This window comes from Cygnus atratus, chromosome 7, assembly GCF_013377495.2.
Source record: "Cygnus atratus isolate AKBS03 ecotype Queensland, Australia chromosome 7, CAtr_DNAZoo_HiC_assembly, whole genome shotgun sequence".
Lineage (NCBI taxonomy): Eukaryota > Metazoa > Chordata > Aves > Anseriformes > Anatidae > Cygnus > Cygnus atratus.
The window spans coordinates 33,878,438-33,894,398 of NC_066368.1; the positions used below are offsets into that span (position 1 = coordinate 33,878,438).

Sequence of the window (15,961 nt, forward strand, 5' to 3'; positions counted from 1 at the left end):
TTGGGTGCACAAGGATGTAAAACTAACCTTGGTTACCATATTCAGTGGAGTTGTTGCCTCCTGGAGGAGGTGGGAGGGATGGGTAAGGTGACGGCCCAGGACCCAAAGCTGCAATCATCTCCATCACATTCGGCATGATCATCTGGCTTGGACTCATGGTCTTAAATCTTTTTGAGGGAATACCATCTGGATCATCTTTGATGTGAATATCTGACTTTATAGGGACTGGCCTCCAACTGCAAGTTGGATCAATGGTAACTTCTTCAAACTCTGAGCTGCAAAATAATGTGAGAATTCTATCATGTTAATTGCTCTTTTTTTTCCTCCTATCATTTCTGTTGAAATTTTCATGAGTAACCACATGGTAATAATTGTTCTGAAATGCTCTCCCGTATACAGCCTCACAATCTTTCACTCCTCAAGTGTGTGCTGCAAGCAAAAAGGCAACTCTGAGAGCACATATCTGTTTTCATCCACACAATGAAATCCAAGCACATCTGTGGTCTACTCTATGTGAATCAGAGGGACTACTTCTAAATACAAGAAAACATTTAATACTCCATTCTCACTCTTCCTTTTGCTTCACTGATGAGGCTGTCACCAAGAGAAGACCCAAAGAAGATATATTAAGTAGAAGGAAACTGACTCACTCTATCATCAGCTATACTCACTGATATTGCTGGCTCCACCAAGGAGCCATGAAACAGAACACTCAAGTTGAATCACTAAGATCTACTTTGGCATGACTGTCTCACCGTTCATTAACATATCTCCTAATTACTTAGTCTTGGATATCAGAAATAAGTAAGTTCACTTACTTTTGTATAGCATTCAGAATACCCCACATATACTGGTCAACCTCCAAGCCCTCCAGCAGAGCAGTTTTACTAGGAAAGAAAAAAAAAAAACAACCATCCCTCCATATTAGAATATTTCTGCACATGTTGGAAAGAAGGATGGAAGAAGGTTAGTGATGAAATCAGCAGAATGGGATCCACCAACTTACTGTCTTTAACACATAATTAATAATGACATGGGACAAACAGTTTCAGTTCTACATCTGCATCACCAGGATAATAGATTTTTACACCAAATATATGAGACAAGGATACCTGCATTTCTATGTATCCACAATGTATCCACATGTATCTTTTAAATAGTTGTTTTTATTGAATTGTATTTCAGATTTATAGTCATTTCAAACACAGCAAATCTCTCCTGTGATCATCACCTAGAACTACTATTTTTTCAACTTGCATCTTTGCTTTTTTTGAGCTAGACTGTAGTATGTCTCCAAAATAACTACATATTATAGCTGTTTTACTTAACACCAGCACAGATGGGGACAGAACAAAACCAAATGAGAAATGATTTAGTTATGTAGGCACTAAGGTCTGAATGCAGATGCTCATACATACAGGTGCTCATACTTAGAGGAACAGGATGAACATTTTGACTTGAATCTGCTAATACATAAATTAAGAAGCAACCAGTATCTTTAATATATTCTACTCTGATTTTTATCCAAACTTAGAAGACTGAAAAGGTTCAGGTAGTTCAGAGAAAGCACCTGCACCTTAGGATAGCTATGAATCACAGATGGTCATTGAAAAAAGCTCATCTCAAGCCTGTGATGTTCCCAGAAGCAGATAAAATGGACAATCCCCACTTCTGTATACAGCTAACATTAGCTGACACAACAGGGATTCAACTGGAGACTTGCAGAGATGCTTGCAAGTTGCTACAGCTACAGCTGCTTGAGCTAAAGAGCACTGGCTCCTCAGCTGAGGCTGTAACAAACTTGTAACCCTGTGGACTGTAGGTTACAGACACTGAACAGGCTTGCAGACACTCTGTGAGTCTTTCTGCTCACTTAAATGTAAGGATGGGCCATCTGTGACCACTTCAAAGCATTTTTTTCTGTTTCTTCTGCAGCACACTAGCTCTCTGGTCAAAGCGTAAGGTGGAAGGTATGCCAAGGTATCCCTCTTTTCCTTTAGGCAGTTACTCCAAACTTCTGTGTTCACAACTTCTTGGAAATATTTTACCTTCTTAAAATAGCCTTACTGTGAAGTAGAATCCTTCCTGCTTTCTGCTCTCACCTTAATTTACACTTGACACTGACCTTGGAGGATCCAACTTCATTTCCTACCTAAGTACTGGAAAATGATGCAGTCTCCAAAATTCCCATTCTCCTTGAACACAGCTATTAACTGCATACCTATGTGACTCAAAGCACAGTACCTCAGACAGTTATCTGGCATCCTTACACCATCAGGCTCAGCTGAATACTGACTTTTTTAGTATTTACATATTTGAAGTGCAGTAATTTGGGCATTACAACATGAAAATTATACAAAAGTAACTCCAGAACAGGCTACCTATCCTTTTATTATGGCATGTTGCTATCTCCTCATTGCTTATACTTCATAATCTACAGGAAGACAAATTCCCAGTTCATTAGTTTTATGTAGATATCTGTCTTATCACTGCAAATATTTAAACTTCCTTTGAACTCTATACAATACAATGATAGCCTGATGAGAGCTGGCAGAGTATGTATTTTGTGAGAAGATATACTGTTACCTGTTTCAGAATTTCTAAAAAAAAAATCCAGTATGTTCCCTCAATTCATGCAATATCACTACAATTCTCTTGGGACTTAAGGTAAATGTAATAATTTTTTTTCCTAGCGCTTCCATTTTCTCCCTTCCAAATACATTATCTTTCCTTCATAACCTTAAATATGATCTAAATTTGGTCAAATCATCTACACCTGCATTTCATGTAGAATGGTTGCACTTACTTGCATACTGGACACCTCCAAGTTCCTCTTTCGCAGTTCAGTTGCAAGTAAGATTCCAGATCAAAGCACTATGTATCAGAAAGAAACAAAGAAAATAACAACAAAAAAAGAGGAAATCAGGGGATAATACTGTATTAACTGAATCAGTCAGACGAAAGTACAACTGCCATAAAGAACCCTACTAGAACTAAAACCTAAACCAAGTAACTTACTTTCTCCCTCTACATTAAACATATATATTTGGTTATTTATGTTGATAGTCAAAAAAAAAAAAAAAAAAAAAAAGAAATCCCATTTCATTAAGCTCTCTCTTACAACAACCAAGCAAAAGGTAACAAACATGTGGCTGAAGGAATACTGCCAGGTCACTGGCATCTACTCACTTGTACATGCTTGCAATCATGACCCCTTGCTGGGAGCTGAATCCGCCGGAATGTGATCGGACACTTCAGAGACACTTTAATAGCAGTTTGCTCTACTCCGTCTTCCCCGTTTAGTGTCGCATTACCAGAGGACGCTGCTACACTACTGAAGTTCCTCTTTACTGTTTAGGAAGAACGTATCCATACGTGTGAGAAAATACACATGCACTTGAAATTCTAATGTAGAACCAATGGCAGACCAACACTTCAATCTTTAAAGGACACTTTAATGGACAATTCATCCATGTAAGTGTATTTTGCGTAATTTAGAATGTTGTCCTGTACAGCAAACTATCACACACACGTGTTTCAGCTATATCTTCAACTATAAAAAGTGCCACACAAGCACTTAAAGCAGCCCTAAATGAATATAGAAGGATCTTTCCATGCAAGGCTTTTGAATCAGTGAGAAACAAATGTGGGGTGAAAAACAGAGATTCTTCTGGGACGGAAGAGCTGTCATTAGGGATTAAGCTTGTGTTTTTGAACTTTGTTACCCCCACCCAAACAGCCTTCAACATTTTGGTGTACCAAGGATTTCATCTACACAGGTGGCGTTCTGGAAATTCTTGACAAGTGCAGCTTAAAGTTTTCAATAAGCAAGCAAATCTGGTGTAGAAATAGCTTATCACAATTGAACGTAGGATTCTGGAAAGTCATCACCCACACAAAACCAAAACTCACTCTTAGTGATACAATGTTCTGCTGGGAGGAGGCGTTTCTTTAGTAGACCTTGAAGCACAGAGCGAACTGATGGCCGGTGTACTAACTGCAACACGAACAAGTGTGACTGAAAGAGAATGAATTTTGTTACCACGAGAACCAAACACATATGCTACATATACTGCTGAACAGAGTTGCACTGCTCCCTTGGATGCATAGCTTCATAAGAATCTAATGCATAAATATGAAAGCTGGTGCTGCTCTGCTGAGTGCATACATCCCCTTAGGGATATTCTGAGCGCTACACAGTATTTTGTTCTTTGCTCCCAGAGTGTGCACACTCCTATGTAACGGCTTAAAAAAAAAAAAAAAAGGAAAGATGTTCCGCATTTTCTTTTTAATGTTCAGAATACAATGGGCTGATGTATTTCATCGCTGACATCAGGGCTTATTCTTAAACCTGATTCTGGATTCTTTGACACAATCTACCCTACCTGCCCTCAGATTTTGTCAGAGGTTGCACAATTTGCTACTGATGTATTGGAACTCACTGAATCTTCTTCCCCAACAGAGTCCTAAGAGCTTGTTGTGGATTCACAGGATGCTGCCCCTGCTCTTAGCCAATGGATAAACAGTACTGTGTGGGGAAACATCAATGTGAAGTAAAGCAAAATGGGTGAAAGGCTTCTTGTCAAAGTGCCTCACTCTGTGACCTTGGGAGAGGTAGAAGCTTGCTTTCTTGTCAGTGACAACAGAACGGTTAAAAGCTCAGACTGTAATGTGTGCAACAATCCGCATTAAAAATATAGGACTTGCCCCCAAGAGCAACTACACCATAGAAAAGGAGAAAGGGGAAAGCTGCATGATCTAGACTGAACCATGGGATACAAGTTTTTAATCTTAATGACTTTATGCAAAATCATCACCACCACCAATGATGATGGGGTTGATGTTATAATGTCACACCAATCACAGTTTAATACCGTAAGTAAATGAAATTAGTACTGGACAACAGTCCACACTACAATAGTCTACTTCCATATTAAAATCCTTCAGTCACTTTGTTACGCACTAAATAGCTAGAAGATCAAACTCCCATTCTCCCCTAGTCCCCAAGTCCTTTCAAATACACCAGATGGACAGCACTGTATTCTGCAATAATTCTGCAGCAAAAATTTCAGTATTAGTACTCTGCCTGTGTCAACACCATTAAACAAGCACCTTACCAGAAAAATCCATGGGAAAAAAAATGAGAGGAAGGCTTTTTAAGCTAAGGCAACATTTGCAAACTGCACTAAAAAGCAAAGTCAGCATCATCAGCTGCAGCCGCAAGCTCAATGTACTTACACAACAACATGCTGTGACTGTAATTTGAATCGTGTTTCTTCCTGGCTGGCAGACATGCTTTAGGTGCAGAGGTTTATGAGATGTCTTGTTGTCACCACGTTCGATGGTAAGTGGGGTTGCATTAACGCTGACCTGGACTGAAGCTGGCCAGTTTGTGTTCATTTGTCTGTCTTCATGGTGATAGCACTTGAACTGTAATTCCAAGTCAGACCTGCACAACAACCAATAAATCTTTCTTTTAACTTTTCTTTCACATTGCAGAAGGAGGTCTTTTTGATGCTAGGAACATTTTTTCATGATGAGTCAGACTATTTTTCTCAAATTATTGCCATTAAAGGATATAACACACTTTCTTCATAAAAGCCCTTAAGAGAAGCAGGTCATGATGAATTAATGATGCAAGCATACTACAAAGTTTCTAATATTGTACACTTAAAAGGACTTTCCAAGTGAACATCTCAAACCATGTTGCAAAAACAGACTGTGGAATGATCCTGCTGAAAGAAAAACATCAATGTTGGACAGGTCATTCCTGCGTGTTAGAGTTAAGAACAACAAAGCGATGCGCTGCAGTAGGATGTGCAGGACGACTGTGGATCCTTTGCTATTTGAGAGTATTTAAAAGACATTTTGCATAAATGCTTGTCAGACATACTAGAGATATAGGTAATCCTACCTTGGAAGACGTAAATCAACTAAGATAAAATGACCCCTGCTTCTCACTGCCTGTGTTTCTGTGATTCCAAATTAACACAGCTGTGGATTAAATCCAACCAATTTAGAGCTTCTTTCAGAGCATGACTCCCTCCCACCTCTCTAATAATAAATTCCACACACTATTCAGCTCCTCAAAATTAGTTTTCTAACACCTCCAAAAAAGGGAGAGGCTGAGATAAAGCTAATCAAAATTAAGTGCGTAGAGACTATGACTTCACAGTTTCATACACGAATGTTAACGCTGTGTTAGAAATGAGTAATTTGAAGAAGATATTTAAAAGAACACGAAGAACTGAACTGAAATGCTGGGATCCTGCTGTTCATGACAGCTGAAATGTTCTGCCCAATGTTTATCTTTTATGCTTGAAAACTTAGGTGCTTGGTTCTTCATCTTGCCTGGAGGAAGACATCTTTGTAAGACCCATGAGGAAAAGACAATTCAGGAGATCATCACTTTAACTTCAGTTTTCCTTTTCCAGAAATAGAGATTCCATTTCTGATTTAACATAGTCTTTTCTAGATTTCAAAACATCAAGACTTAGTACTGGATAAAAGCATGTTTTTTAACAAAGAAAAGTATAGAATACAAATTACCTGACCTTTCAAAATAATCCATCTATATCAAGTGTTTCCATTTTTCCCTCCAATATTTCATTACCAAGTTTTGAAAGCTCTCTCTGCACGATCTACTAGAGATTCTCACCTTAACAGAACATGCAGCAATCAACCAAACCCAGAGGAAAACAGACATAGCACCTATAATTTAAAAACCAATCTGAATTTGTCCATTCCTGAGAGCTCTGGCCAGGTCTTCTGAAAGTCTCAGAGTGGGGACAGAGACCAGGAGACCCTCCCTTTCCTAGCACGCAGCCCCACATTGGGACGCTGTTAATAACTGAGCAGTGCTAAGACTGAGCCAGCTTCAAGGCAACATTTTTCTTGCCTTCAATCTTCTGCTTCTCATAACCATGAAGAGTTCCCAATGGGGAGAAAAATAGTTGCACTGCTATTAATTATGGGTGTACACGTGAGAGGTTTTACCGAATATTTTAACTGGCAGAAAAATATTCAGACCTGGCTCTATTCCATCATTCTCTATAAAAACAAAATCCATCCACACATGTGACTAATTCATTTTTTTGGAATCCATCCAGCCCTGAGGTAAATTTGAAATGACTTCATTACAGGACCATCCATTCTCCCCACTATTAACAACCCTTTCAAAACAGCAGACCTGTGCATGGTTTACCTATGAGTCTTCATTAAAATAAGTTTAAATAAAGGCTATGTGTTTGGTGAGCTAGGAAAGAAAGAAAGAACAGATATTAAGAAACAGCCTCATGCCTCAGTGCAGCACTATAAATCTACTGAATGAGCCAGCACAATCCCCAGTAGTGATTACTTATTAATAAGAACTGGCAAATAACTGCCAAAACTCCCTCTGCTTCTAGTACTCCACGATAATGAAATGCAAGTAAGCAATAACTGACCTCAAAGTTAGGTGTTAATTATTGGATGTGGCCTGTCTGAAATCTCTCTCATTTCTAACCCCCAAGCTACATCAGGTTAGGAGAGCATTGTGGCAGCAAATGACTCCTGTATCCAGCATCCAGCCTCAGCTTTAGAGCCAGAATCTGTCCCAGGGGCAGGGAACCCAGCTCACCTCTCTGCCACCCCTGCCCACCATGTGCTCTCCACACCATAAAAATAGAAGTCTCAAATGGATTCCAGTGAATAGGAAAAACATCCTCAGATGGAAAAAAGCTGAAGCTACCAGTTTTCATTCCCATTAAGGCCAGGGGGGTATTTGATCCAGGCTCAGGAAGAAACTGAAAGCGAGGCAGGCATAATGGAAAATGTGCTGAAGATGCAGTGTTTTACCACCTCAGCAGCTACACCTGTAAAACAACCTCTGTACAAGATAATGAGAAACTAATCAAGCTCCACAGTGCACAGAAACAGGTTCAAATAATTTCGTAAGAAAACAGGATAACACTGAAAGGCTTCCTGAGAAAAAGAGAATGAGACGGTTATTCAGAAGTATTTGAAAACATGCAAAAAAAAAAAAAAAGGCTCTGATTGTAAGTTGATCTAAAGTCATTCCATAAGTATGATGGAAGCAGAACATATCCTGGAATCACTTATGCAAATCTAAATTAAATATAGTAAAGTAACACCTAGGAAAACTATTCCTCTGTTCTGGAAAGTAGTGCTTGCTGTAACTGAAAAACAGAAGACTAATGTGCATGAAAAGCTATGCCCCAAATATTTCTGACCCATCCTCACTTGTGGAGTCATAAGAGATGGAGAATGTACGAAATTAGATTTAAGCACTTGTCTTTCTGATTTTACCAAACCTCTAAATCAGATCCTTCTTTAGTGCGTTATTTTTCATTATCAGACACTCAATCATGTAATTTCGGCAGAAACTAATAGTCCTGCATAGTTACTCCTGCAACCAACATTTCACAGGCCACAAGGCACCTAAGGACTTCAGAGTCTCCTCCATCAAAGTTTGTACTGGTGTTGGTCACGGACATCCTACACTCGTTCTAACCAGAGCAGAAATGATGAAATGCTTACAATGACTTTTCAGACACTGTGTGCTATCCATGTACTATCAGTGAGGGGATACAACATGCATTAGGAAACATTTTAGTACGTGTTGCCTCTGTAAAGCAACAGGTGAGTTTATCTGCGAGTTTTTACAAAGAATTTTCCTCAGCTAGACCATGATTTTTCAAATGAAATTAATGGTAATTTCATCTGGCCTGAATTAAGTCCATCTGGCCTGCCATTTCTCCATCGTTGGTGCTAGACTTCCTCACAACAAGACTGAGCTTACCTCCACATCAGCGTTTGATGAACAGTTGGCCGTAAGTGAAAGACATGGTTACTGACTGCCAGGTTGTGTTCCAGCCGGAAGGGCTCCAACACAACACCATCTCTCACGGGAAATGTCAGACGGAGCTCATCATTGTGGTTGGCTGGGATCGAAGAGGGAGAGAAAGCGTGAACTTTCCCTTTAGCATCTGCAGTGCAATAATAATGTGTATATTTATACAGAATAGTAACAAATGGCACAGTGATCTGCTACTGGGTTTAACTTAGCAGGTTTATAGACACACAAAAGAAAATCACAAGTAGCTACAAGATCTAATTGATACAAGTGAAAGGCTCGAGTTGATAAGCATGACAAACCCAAGTCTTACGTTCTCCCACACTTAACATTAGGATCCTAGCATTCTGGACCATAAACATAAACCAGACGTGGCAAGAACTTGTGTTTTTTATTACCGGATAGGATCAATGTCCAGCCTTAGTCTGTTAGTGGAAGACTGACGACAAATCTCTTGATTATGGCCAACTGTAATAACACTTAGTTATTTCTTCTGCTTTGAGCTGGGAACAACATTACTCAATTAGTTTCAGCTGAACCTTTCCAAAGACCCCAGATACTGGCACGCAATTACTATCTGACCTTGTATCACATGGTTTTGTGGTAACTTACAGTTAAACTGTGCAGACCAAATGTCTTTAAATGCTATCTATGGTCTTGCCCAAACAATACTGCAGGCCAACTTCTTCAACTTCATTTTTCAGTTATCCTCAAGTCCAAACACTGTCTGCAAAGTGCTAATTCAGCAGAATTCCTTTTATAGGAAACAAAGACTCTCCAATTCCCTAGTATATGCTATCTCCTACTGTTCATCAGTCACTTCAAAACATCAAACATCTTGTGCTAGTACACAGCCAGAGAGATCTTCTTATTCCTTCCCTGTTCCCATCCAAATGAAGCTGTGAGGTTGAATGGCTTAGAAAGGAACATATATCAATTTTTGGCATACTACTGAATATTCTTAAGAAGCCTGTATGGATCACAACAGAGACACCACCATAAATATTCACATCGTATGCCATTCTGCTGTAATGTTCAATGAATGACTTTGCCATTGAACAAAATACACCACAATAACAGTTCATACAATCAACAAGTCTACCAAGCACACACAACACAATTTAAAATCAAGTGTTTTATCCTCAGGAAGTGTATCAAAGGAAAACTTCAGGAGTAACATCCTTACAAGTTTAACTTTAAAGAACTTTTTGGATACTCTATATTAGCAGGGGACAGCAATCTTTCCTTTTCCTGTCCACCCACTCTAGTGACCCTGCACTGTGCAGCTGGGCCATGCCACCTATCAAAACTTAGCAATCTGGGCTGCTTCCAGGGTAGCAATCAGACCTTGTTTCCAAACTGAAAATGTATATGGCAGAGAATGGAGTGACAATAAGGGACTGCGGGAACGTTCTGCTTGCTACTCACTTGGAGGTGGTGGTAAAGCATTGATATTTGGCTTAATGTCAGGTGGGAATGGTGGTTTGACATCCTGGTTAGGTGACAGGTATGGAGGAATATTGCTCCCTGGAGTCATAGGTGGTGTGGGGTTTCCTGGAACAGGTGAATGAGGGTAATTTGCCACAGGTACAGGCCTTGATGGCTAGAAAATAAATAAAATCACATTGTTATAGCTGTCTGAAACAAGAATAATAAGCTTTGTGAACTGCACTGCTATCAAACACCAAGGACTATAAACAAGGTAGGGAGGCCCCTCTGTCTCCGGAAGGATGAGAAACCACAGGACGTCCAATGAGGCCTTCAGGAAAGAAGCAGACTAGAAGAGTAAAGCAGGAACTGAAACCAGCAGACCAGCCAGTTTAGTTCTGGCAATGACTAGATATAAGCAAGGCTGCTAAGAGGCTTAACACGTTCTGCTGAATGCTCTCTTTCCAAAACCAACTGCTTCAGCCTCTCCATACCACTCCAGCCCATCCAGCCCTTTACATCTACTTGGCTTTCTCCCAAAACAGCCCCACTGCACAAAAGCCTACATGAAAAACAAAATGCAAGGACACACTATTAGACTGTCTGTGACCCTTTAACTTCTATCTGTCCTTTTTTTCCCCACCCCTGTCCAACTCATCTATTCAGAATGAAAGCTCTGGAGCTCAGGGGACATCTTTTATTCTGTGTACCTACAATTGACTCTGTTCTCAGTTTGCTGCTAAGTAAGACAAGCTAAAAGAAAACAGATTGTTAATTATAAATCATAGTTTTAATATTAAAACACCATTGGTTTTGTTTCTTGTAATTAAGGGGAAGGCTAGAGGTAACAGAATAAACCAGTAACAATCATGTAAAGGATGATGACATTAAACAACACTGCAACTGCTTGGCACCCCCTTTTAATAGTCCGTGTACCATAAGCACGCACACACACACACCAAAGTGTCATAAGATGAAAACCTTTACAGGCAGCCAAAATATCAGGACCTCAGATCTGACGCTACATCTAAATGCTGTGCTGCTAGCTTAAGGTACTCTGAAGTGCCCCAAAAGAGAGCTGCATTCTGAAAGGCATTCTGAAAGGCAATTCTTAGGCATTTACATTTCCAATCTATTTTTCTCTGTGTTTTTCTTTAACACACAGTTACTGTCTCCACAATCATTATGGTCCAAAGATTCAGCTCTTGTCTATGGCAAGCTGGAATTTCTCCTAGCCAGGATATTCTCCCTTCTTGACAAGGTCTCCTGTTATCTAACTGCTTCCAGAACAATCTATATTTGAATACAAAATAGGTGTGCATTGAAAAGACCATAAATCCCCTGTTAGAACTATTCCATAAACAAAAATCTTCAAACACAAATAAAATAAAGTAAAATGTATTTAAAAAATCTGTCACTTAAAAACTTCAAAGGAATCTGCTGCTGCTATTTTAACATGAGTGACTGCATTGGAACTACTGTCGTTGAGGATCCTTACCGTGTTCTTCCTGACAGTGTACTGCAAAAACTACCATCATGCAACGAGCTTTCCTGAGGGTGTTGCAGTGGACAGCTTGGTAGCATGTAGGACAGATGCTCTATAGTAAAGGTGTTTTTTGGGGGGGGGCTCTTTTTTCAATGGTGTGTTTTCTGTGTGAAACACACCAGAACAACTCCAATTCAAGACCAACGTGCAACTTTCAACCTTCAAAATCGGAAGGTAGTCCAGAGACTTTAACAGATAAAGTTTTAGGAGCAGGTCAGACCATCCATGGTCCACCCAGTTTTTATATATTCACTGGAGTACCTGTGTGCAAAAGACCCCTTTTGTGTGCACTTCAAAGACATCTAACCTCAGAAGGCCCTAAGTACAGACTCAGTTTGGATAATCAGAAGTGCTCAGGATAATTCCATAAGAAAAGGTTTTATACAACATTTGAACAATTCTACTTCTTCAAACAAGCAGCACAAAGAAAAAAAACGGAGAAAACAGAAGGGAGAAGTGGGAAAAAAAGTCACGCAAACTTCAGTTCAAAGATGAATTCTACAGCTGGAACAGCTTTTAATTTGGGGCTGGTTTGATCCAACAGTGACCGCTGTAGGTCTGAAATTGGGCATTTGCAATGTGGAACTTGTTTATTACAAATTTCCAAAGTTGTATTCTTATAGTATGCCATGAATAGGTGAAAATATTACAGCTGTATCCCATTATGCACTTATTTTTACATGATGTATTTAAAGTGGAACCAAAAGCCTCTAATGAGCTGCAGTAACATTCAGTTTTCTTTATGAACCGCTCTGAAGTTGCGATTCAACTTGGCTAATTAACTTGATCCTGTGATATCCCGAACATGAGTATAAGCACTGTGCTTTTTTTCTACCTTTCATTTAGTCACGTAAAAGCAGTAGCCAAGAAGTCAGGAGTATGACTTCATTCATAAACATGTACCAGAATGCAAATGATAATCTAAGAATTCTTACCTTGTAATACTGCCCCATGTTGACTGTTGGAGGTGGGTACTGCCCTGTGTTTTGCTGGCTTGGCATCCTCTGTCCAGGATAGTTGGGAGACGTAAGGGGTCTTGGAGGGTTGGGAGTGGGATACTGACCAGGCTGGTTTGGAAACTGGCTATTTGGTCCATACTGCTGGTTTCCATAATTCGGCTGTTTCACAACAAAGATGAAAGAAAACGATCTGTTTCATGCAAGCAATTGTCTTGATTATTTGTATATAAACAGTAGTGGAATCAAAACCAAATCAAACCTCCAGGTGAATATTCCTCCACTCAGTGTCACTCATGCTTAAGCCAGGGCCCTGATGGTCATAGGTGAATACTCACTCAAAAGTGTGAAAGTCCCACAAACTAAAGTGGGATAAGATTAGCCATATACTTTTTTCCCTGCACATTAACACAGACACTAAAACACACACACACCCTTACAGTGTTGCCAAGTCCCTGCAATCTTCTGTCTAAGCTACTTCTATGGCTCAAAGGGCATTGTGTGTGGAAAAAAAAACACAAACAAAAACAGAATTGTAAACAAATGCAATGTTCACAATATCTCTGTGTTTTTGTGAGCACTACCAGCACCATTCTTGTGTCACCTTTTCCAAATGGAGAATGGAAGCACAGAGAAAAACTAACATAAAAAGATGATAATCCTGGAACAGGCAAAGAGTAGATCTGCGGTCAGTCCATGTCTTACTGCTCAACACAGCTGCTATCCTTGCCCTGAGTTGCAGTCCTTAGCTGTACCCGAGACTAAACACAAGTAAACTAGTTGTGAACACTTTGCTAGCTCTTGCTAGTATTGTCCTGCACTTCTGGAATCAAAACTGGAACTTTAAAGGTAGCAAAGTGTCAATTTGAAAATAAACTGATTAATAAGGAGTCTCCATAAATGAAGTTTTCAAATACCCATATGCAAATAGCATCTACAGAATTTGCACACTGCCAGACAAGCAGGCATGTCACACTTAGGACCCTGTTCAGTTTTCCCACTTCTTGGGAAAATGACTGTATTCACTTATGATGACAAACCTGCTTCTGAAGCAGGAAAACAGTATTTATGTCTTCCTGAAAACACAAAATCTAAAGATAAAAATTATCTGTACAAGCCACACTGTGTTTTTTTTTTTTAATTGTAGAGTGACTATATTTGCCGAGTCAAATACCTTCCCAGAGAAACAATTCCTCTAAAAGCATATCCTTTTTTTCAGATTTTTTTTTAAACAGTTTCTTGAATATTTAAATGTAGTTCAAGAAGAAATGTTTGCTATATTTTGTGCATGGTACTCTTCACTGTATGTTTTCTATAAACTCTTAGTACTGTTATTATAGTCAGAGTAATATAATAATATTCAAAGCTCTACAACTGAGTTATAGCTATTGCCTCAGTTTAATACATAATTTCACCAGGAAATTTTCTCTGAAGCTAGTAACTGGTGGCTAGATTTGTAAAGACATTTAGGTGTATATAGATGCTGAGAGGCAATTGATGGAATTCTCAGAAGCATCTACTTCCTAATTCACACCAATTTAAATAGTAAAATGAATTTCTGCATTTTAAAATCCAAAAGCTAATCTGTCTGTATTTTTAATTTCCTTCATCTCTTTAAAATTTTGACCCTAATTGTCTTGCCCAAAGTCACAATACAAGTCAATGGCCAGGTAATTTTGTACACAAAGCCACTCAGATCTCACATAACAGCACGGAAACTTAGACAGAAATACCACACTCCAAATAAACTTATCTAATATAAGTGCTGACAGGCAGGGACTTGAGCTCAGCAAGATTTATATTCATCCCAGCGCCCATGAAAATCAAGCCTCAAGAAGTTTGAAAGGCAAATGTTCTTCAAAATAAATGTTATTATTAGGGGTGTTCATACAACATATTCCCTGTATTTCCTTAGAACAATAAAACTATCCAAGAAAATGCAAATCACATACGTATTGGGCTCAAGTAAGTATTTCACCTTCAACATCTCTTTTAAATTGTCAAGTTAAATAAATCCACCCCTGTGAAGGAAGTCTGCTTAGGGTCTATGAATTTACCATCTAGCTCGAGAACAAAAAAGTGACATTTTGAGGGCTCCGCTGGTTTGGGGTCTTTCATGGTTTTAATGACTGTCATCTTGACTAACATAGCAAGGACCAACCTGAATACTGTAGAAGCTAAAAAGCAAGAGCTGCTGCCACTTGTACTTTAAAAGAAGCATTCCTACCAAATTTGGAACAGATACATAGCTATTGTAGAGGGAGGTACACCACGCATTGCTCAGCATGTAGCACCTTTCAGTCAAAACAATACTTGACAGAAAATAAAATAAGTTAGAGAAGTTCGTACCTCTCCTGGGTACGGCCTCTTTATGCCCTGTATAGGCAAAGACTGGGGGCGTGGGCCTGGGTAGGCTTGCTGAGGCATCCTCTGCCCATGGGTGCTGAAGGGACTCATTCCAGGAGGCCTCGGCTGGTTCATGCCCATGGGCGGCCCACTCATGCTGGAGGGCGTCATTCCTGCACCCATGCTTGCTGGGTTCATGTTGCCTGGCATCGAAGCAGGGCCACGAGGACCAGGCTGGTTCATAAACTGGTTGTTGTAAGCCTGAGTTGGACCCATCTGGAAAGAGGAACAAACCTTCAACGGAAGAAGAAGAAAAAAAAAAAAGAATAAAATGCGACATGCATTTAAAATGGGAGGAGGGAGCTGAACATGCTTTTGGGGGGAGGGAAGAAAGGGATGTGTTATGTCGCATTTTCCTTCAATGTTCTCCAACTTTTGATGGGTGGTGATGTTATTTATAATAAAAATTCAGTTGGAATTGTGGAAGGCATAAGAGACACGGACAGAGTTAGGTCTACAATGAGCAATTAAATAGTTTAAATTTGCTAGTCTATTACCATTAGACAACAGGCTAGGAAGTTGGCTGCATACACAGAGCACCATGCTACAATTTCTAAGGTGCTATCCTTTGTTATTTCATGTGGCATATCGGCCCATATACTTCAAAGCTCTGGGAGGTTTGCAAAAGAGAAAACCTGCAGCAACTGAACCCTTGTTTATTTGAAGAAAAAATTATTACAGCAAATCATGACATGCTGGAGGCTGTGGATCACCAGAAATGCATGTCTCACAGCTGTTCTCACGGACAGCTTTATTAAAAAGCAAATTTCT

The 15,961-nt window shown here is 39.5% G+C and overlaps 1 protein-coding gene across 25 annotated transcripts in view; it reads right to left on the minus strand.

Moving 5' to 3' along the window:
• ZMIZ1 (zinc finger MIZ-type containing 1) overlaps window positions 1-15,961 on the minus strand; it is a 347,690-nt gene that overhangs the window by 17,319 nt on the left and 314,410 nt on the right. For 8 of the 25 annotated variants that reach the window (XM_050711824.1, XM_050711823.1, XM_050711821.1 and 5 more), the window contains 10 exons: window positions 15,134-15,406; window positions 12,764-12,946; window positions 10,283-10,457; window positions 8,801-8,942; window positions 5,239-5,449; window positions 3,913-4,018; window positions 3,190-3,350; window positions 2,807-2,874; window positions 819-887; window positions 28-275 (listed from right to left, as the gene is read on the minus strand). In XM_050711824.1, the coding sequence (XP_050567781.1) occupies window positions 28-275; window positions 819-887; window positions 2,807-2,874; window positions 3,190-3,350; window positions 3,913-4,018; window positions 5,239-5,449; window positions 8,801-8,942; window positions 10,283-10,457; window positions 12,764-12,946; window positions 15,134-15,406 (1,636 nt within the window). Of the gene's footprint in view, window positions 1-27; window positions 276-818; window positions 888-2,806; window positions 2,875-3,189; window positions 3,351-3,912; window positions 4,019-5,238; window positions 5,450-8,800; window positions 8,988-10,282; window positions 10,458-12,763; window positions 12,947-15,133; window positions 15,425-15,961 lie in introns of all 25 variants that reach the window. The other 17 variants (XM_050711811.1, XM_050711812.1, XM_050711809.1 and 14 more) reach the window with 3 other exon arrangements.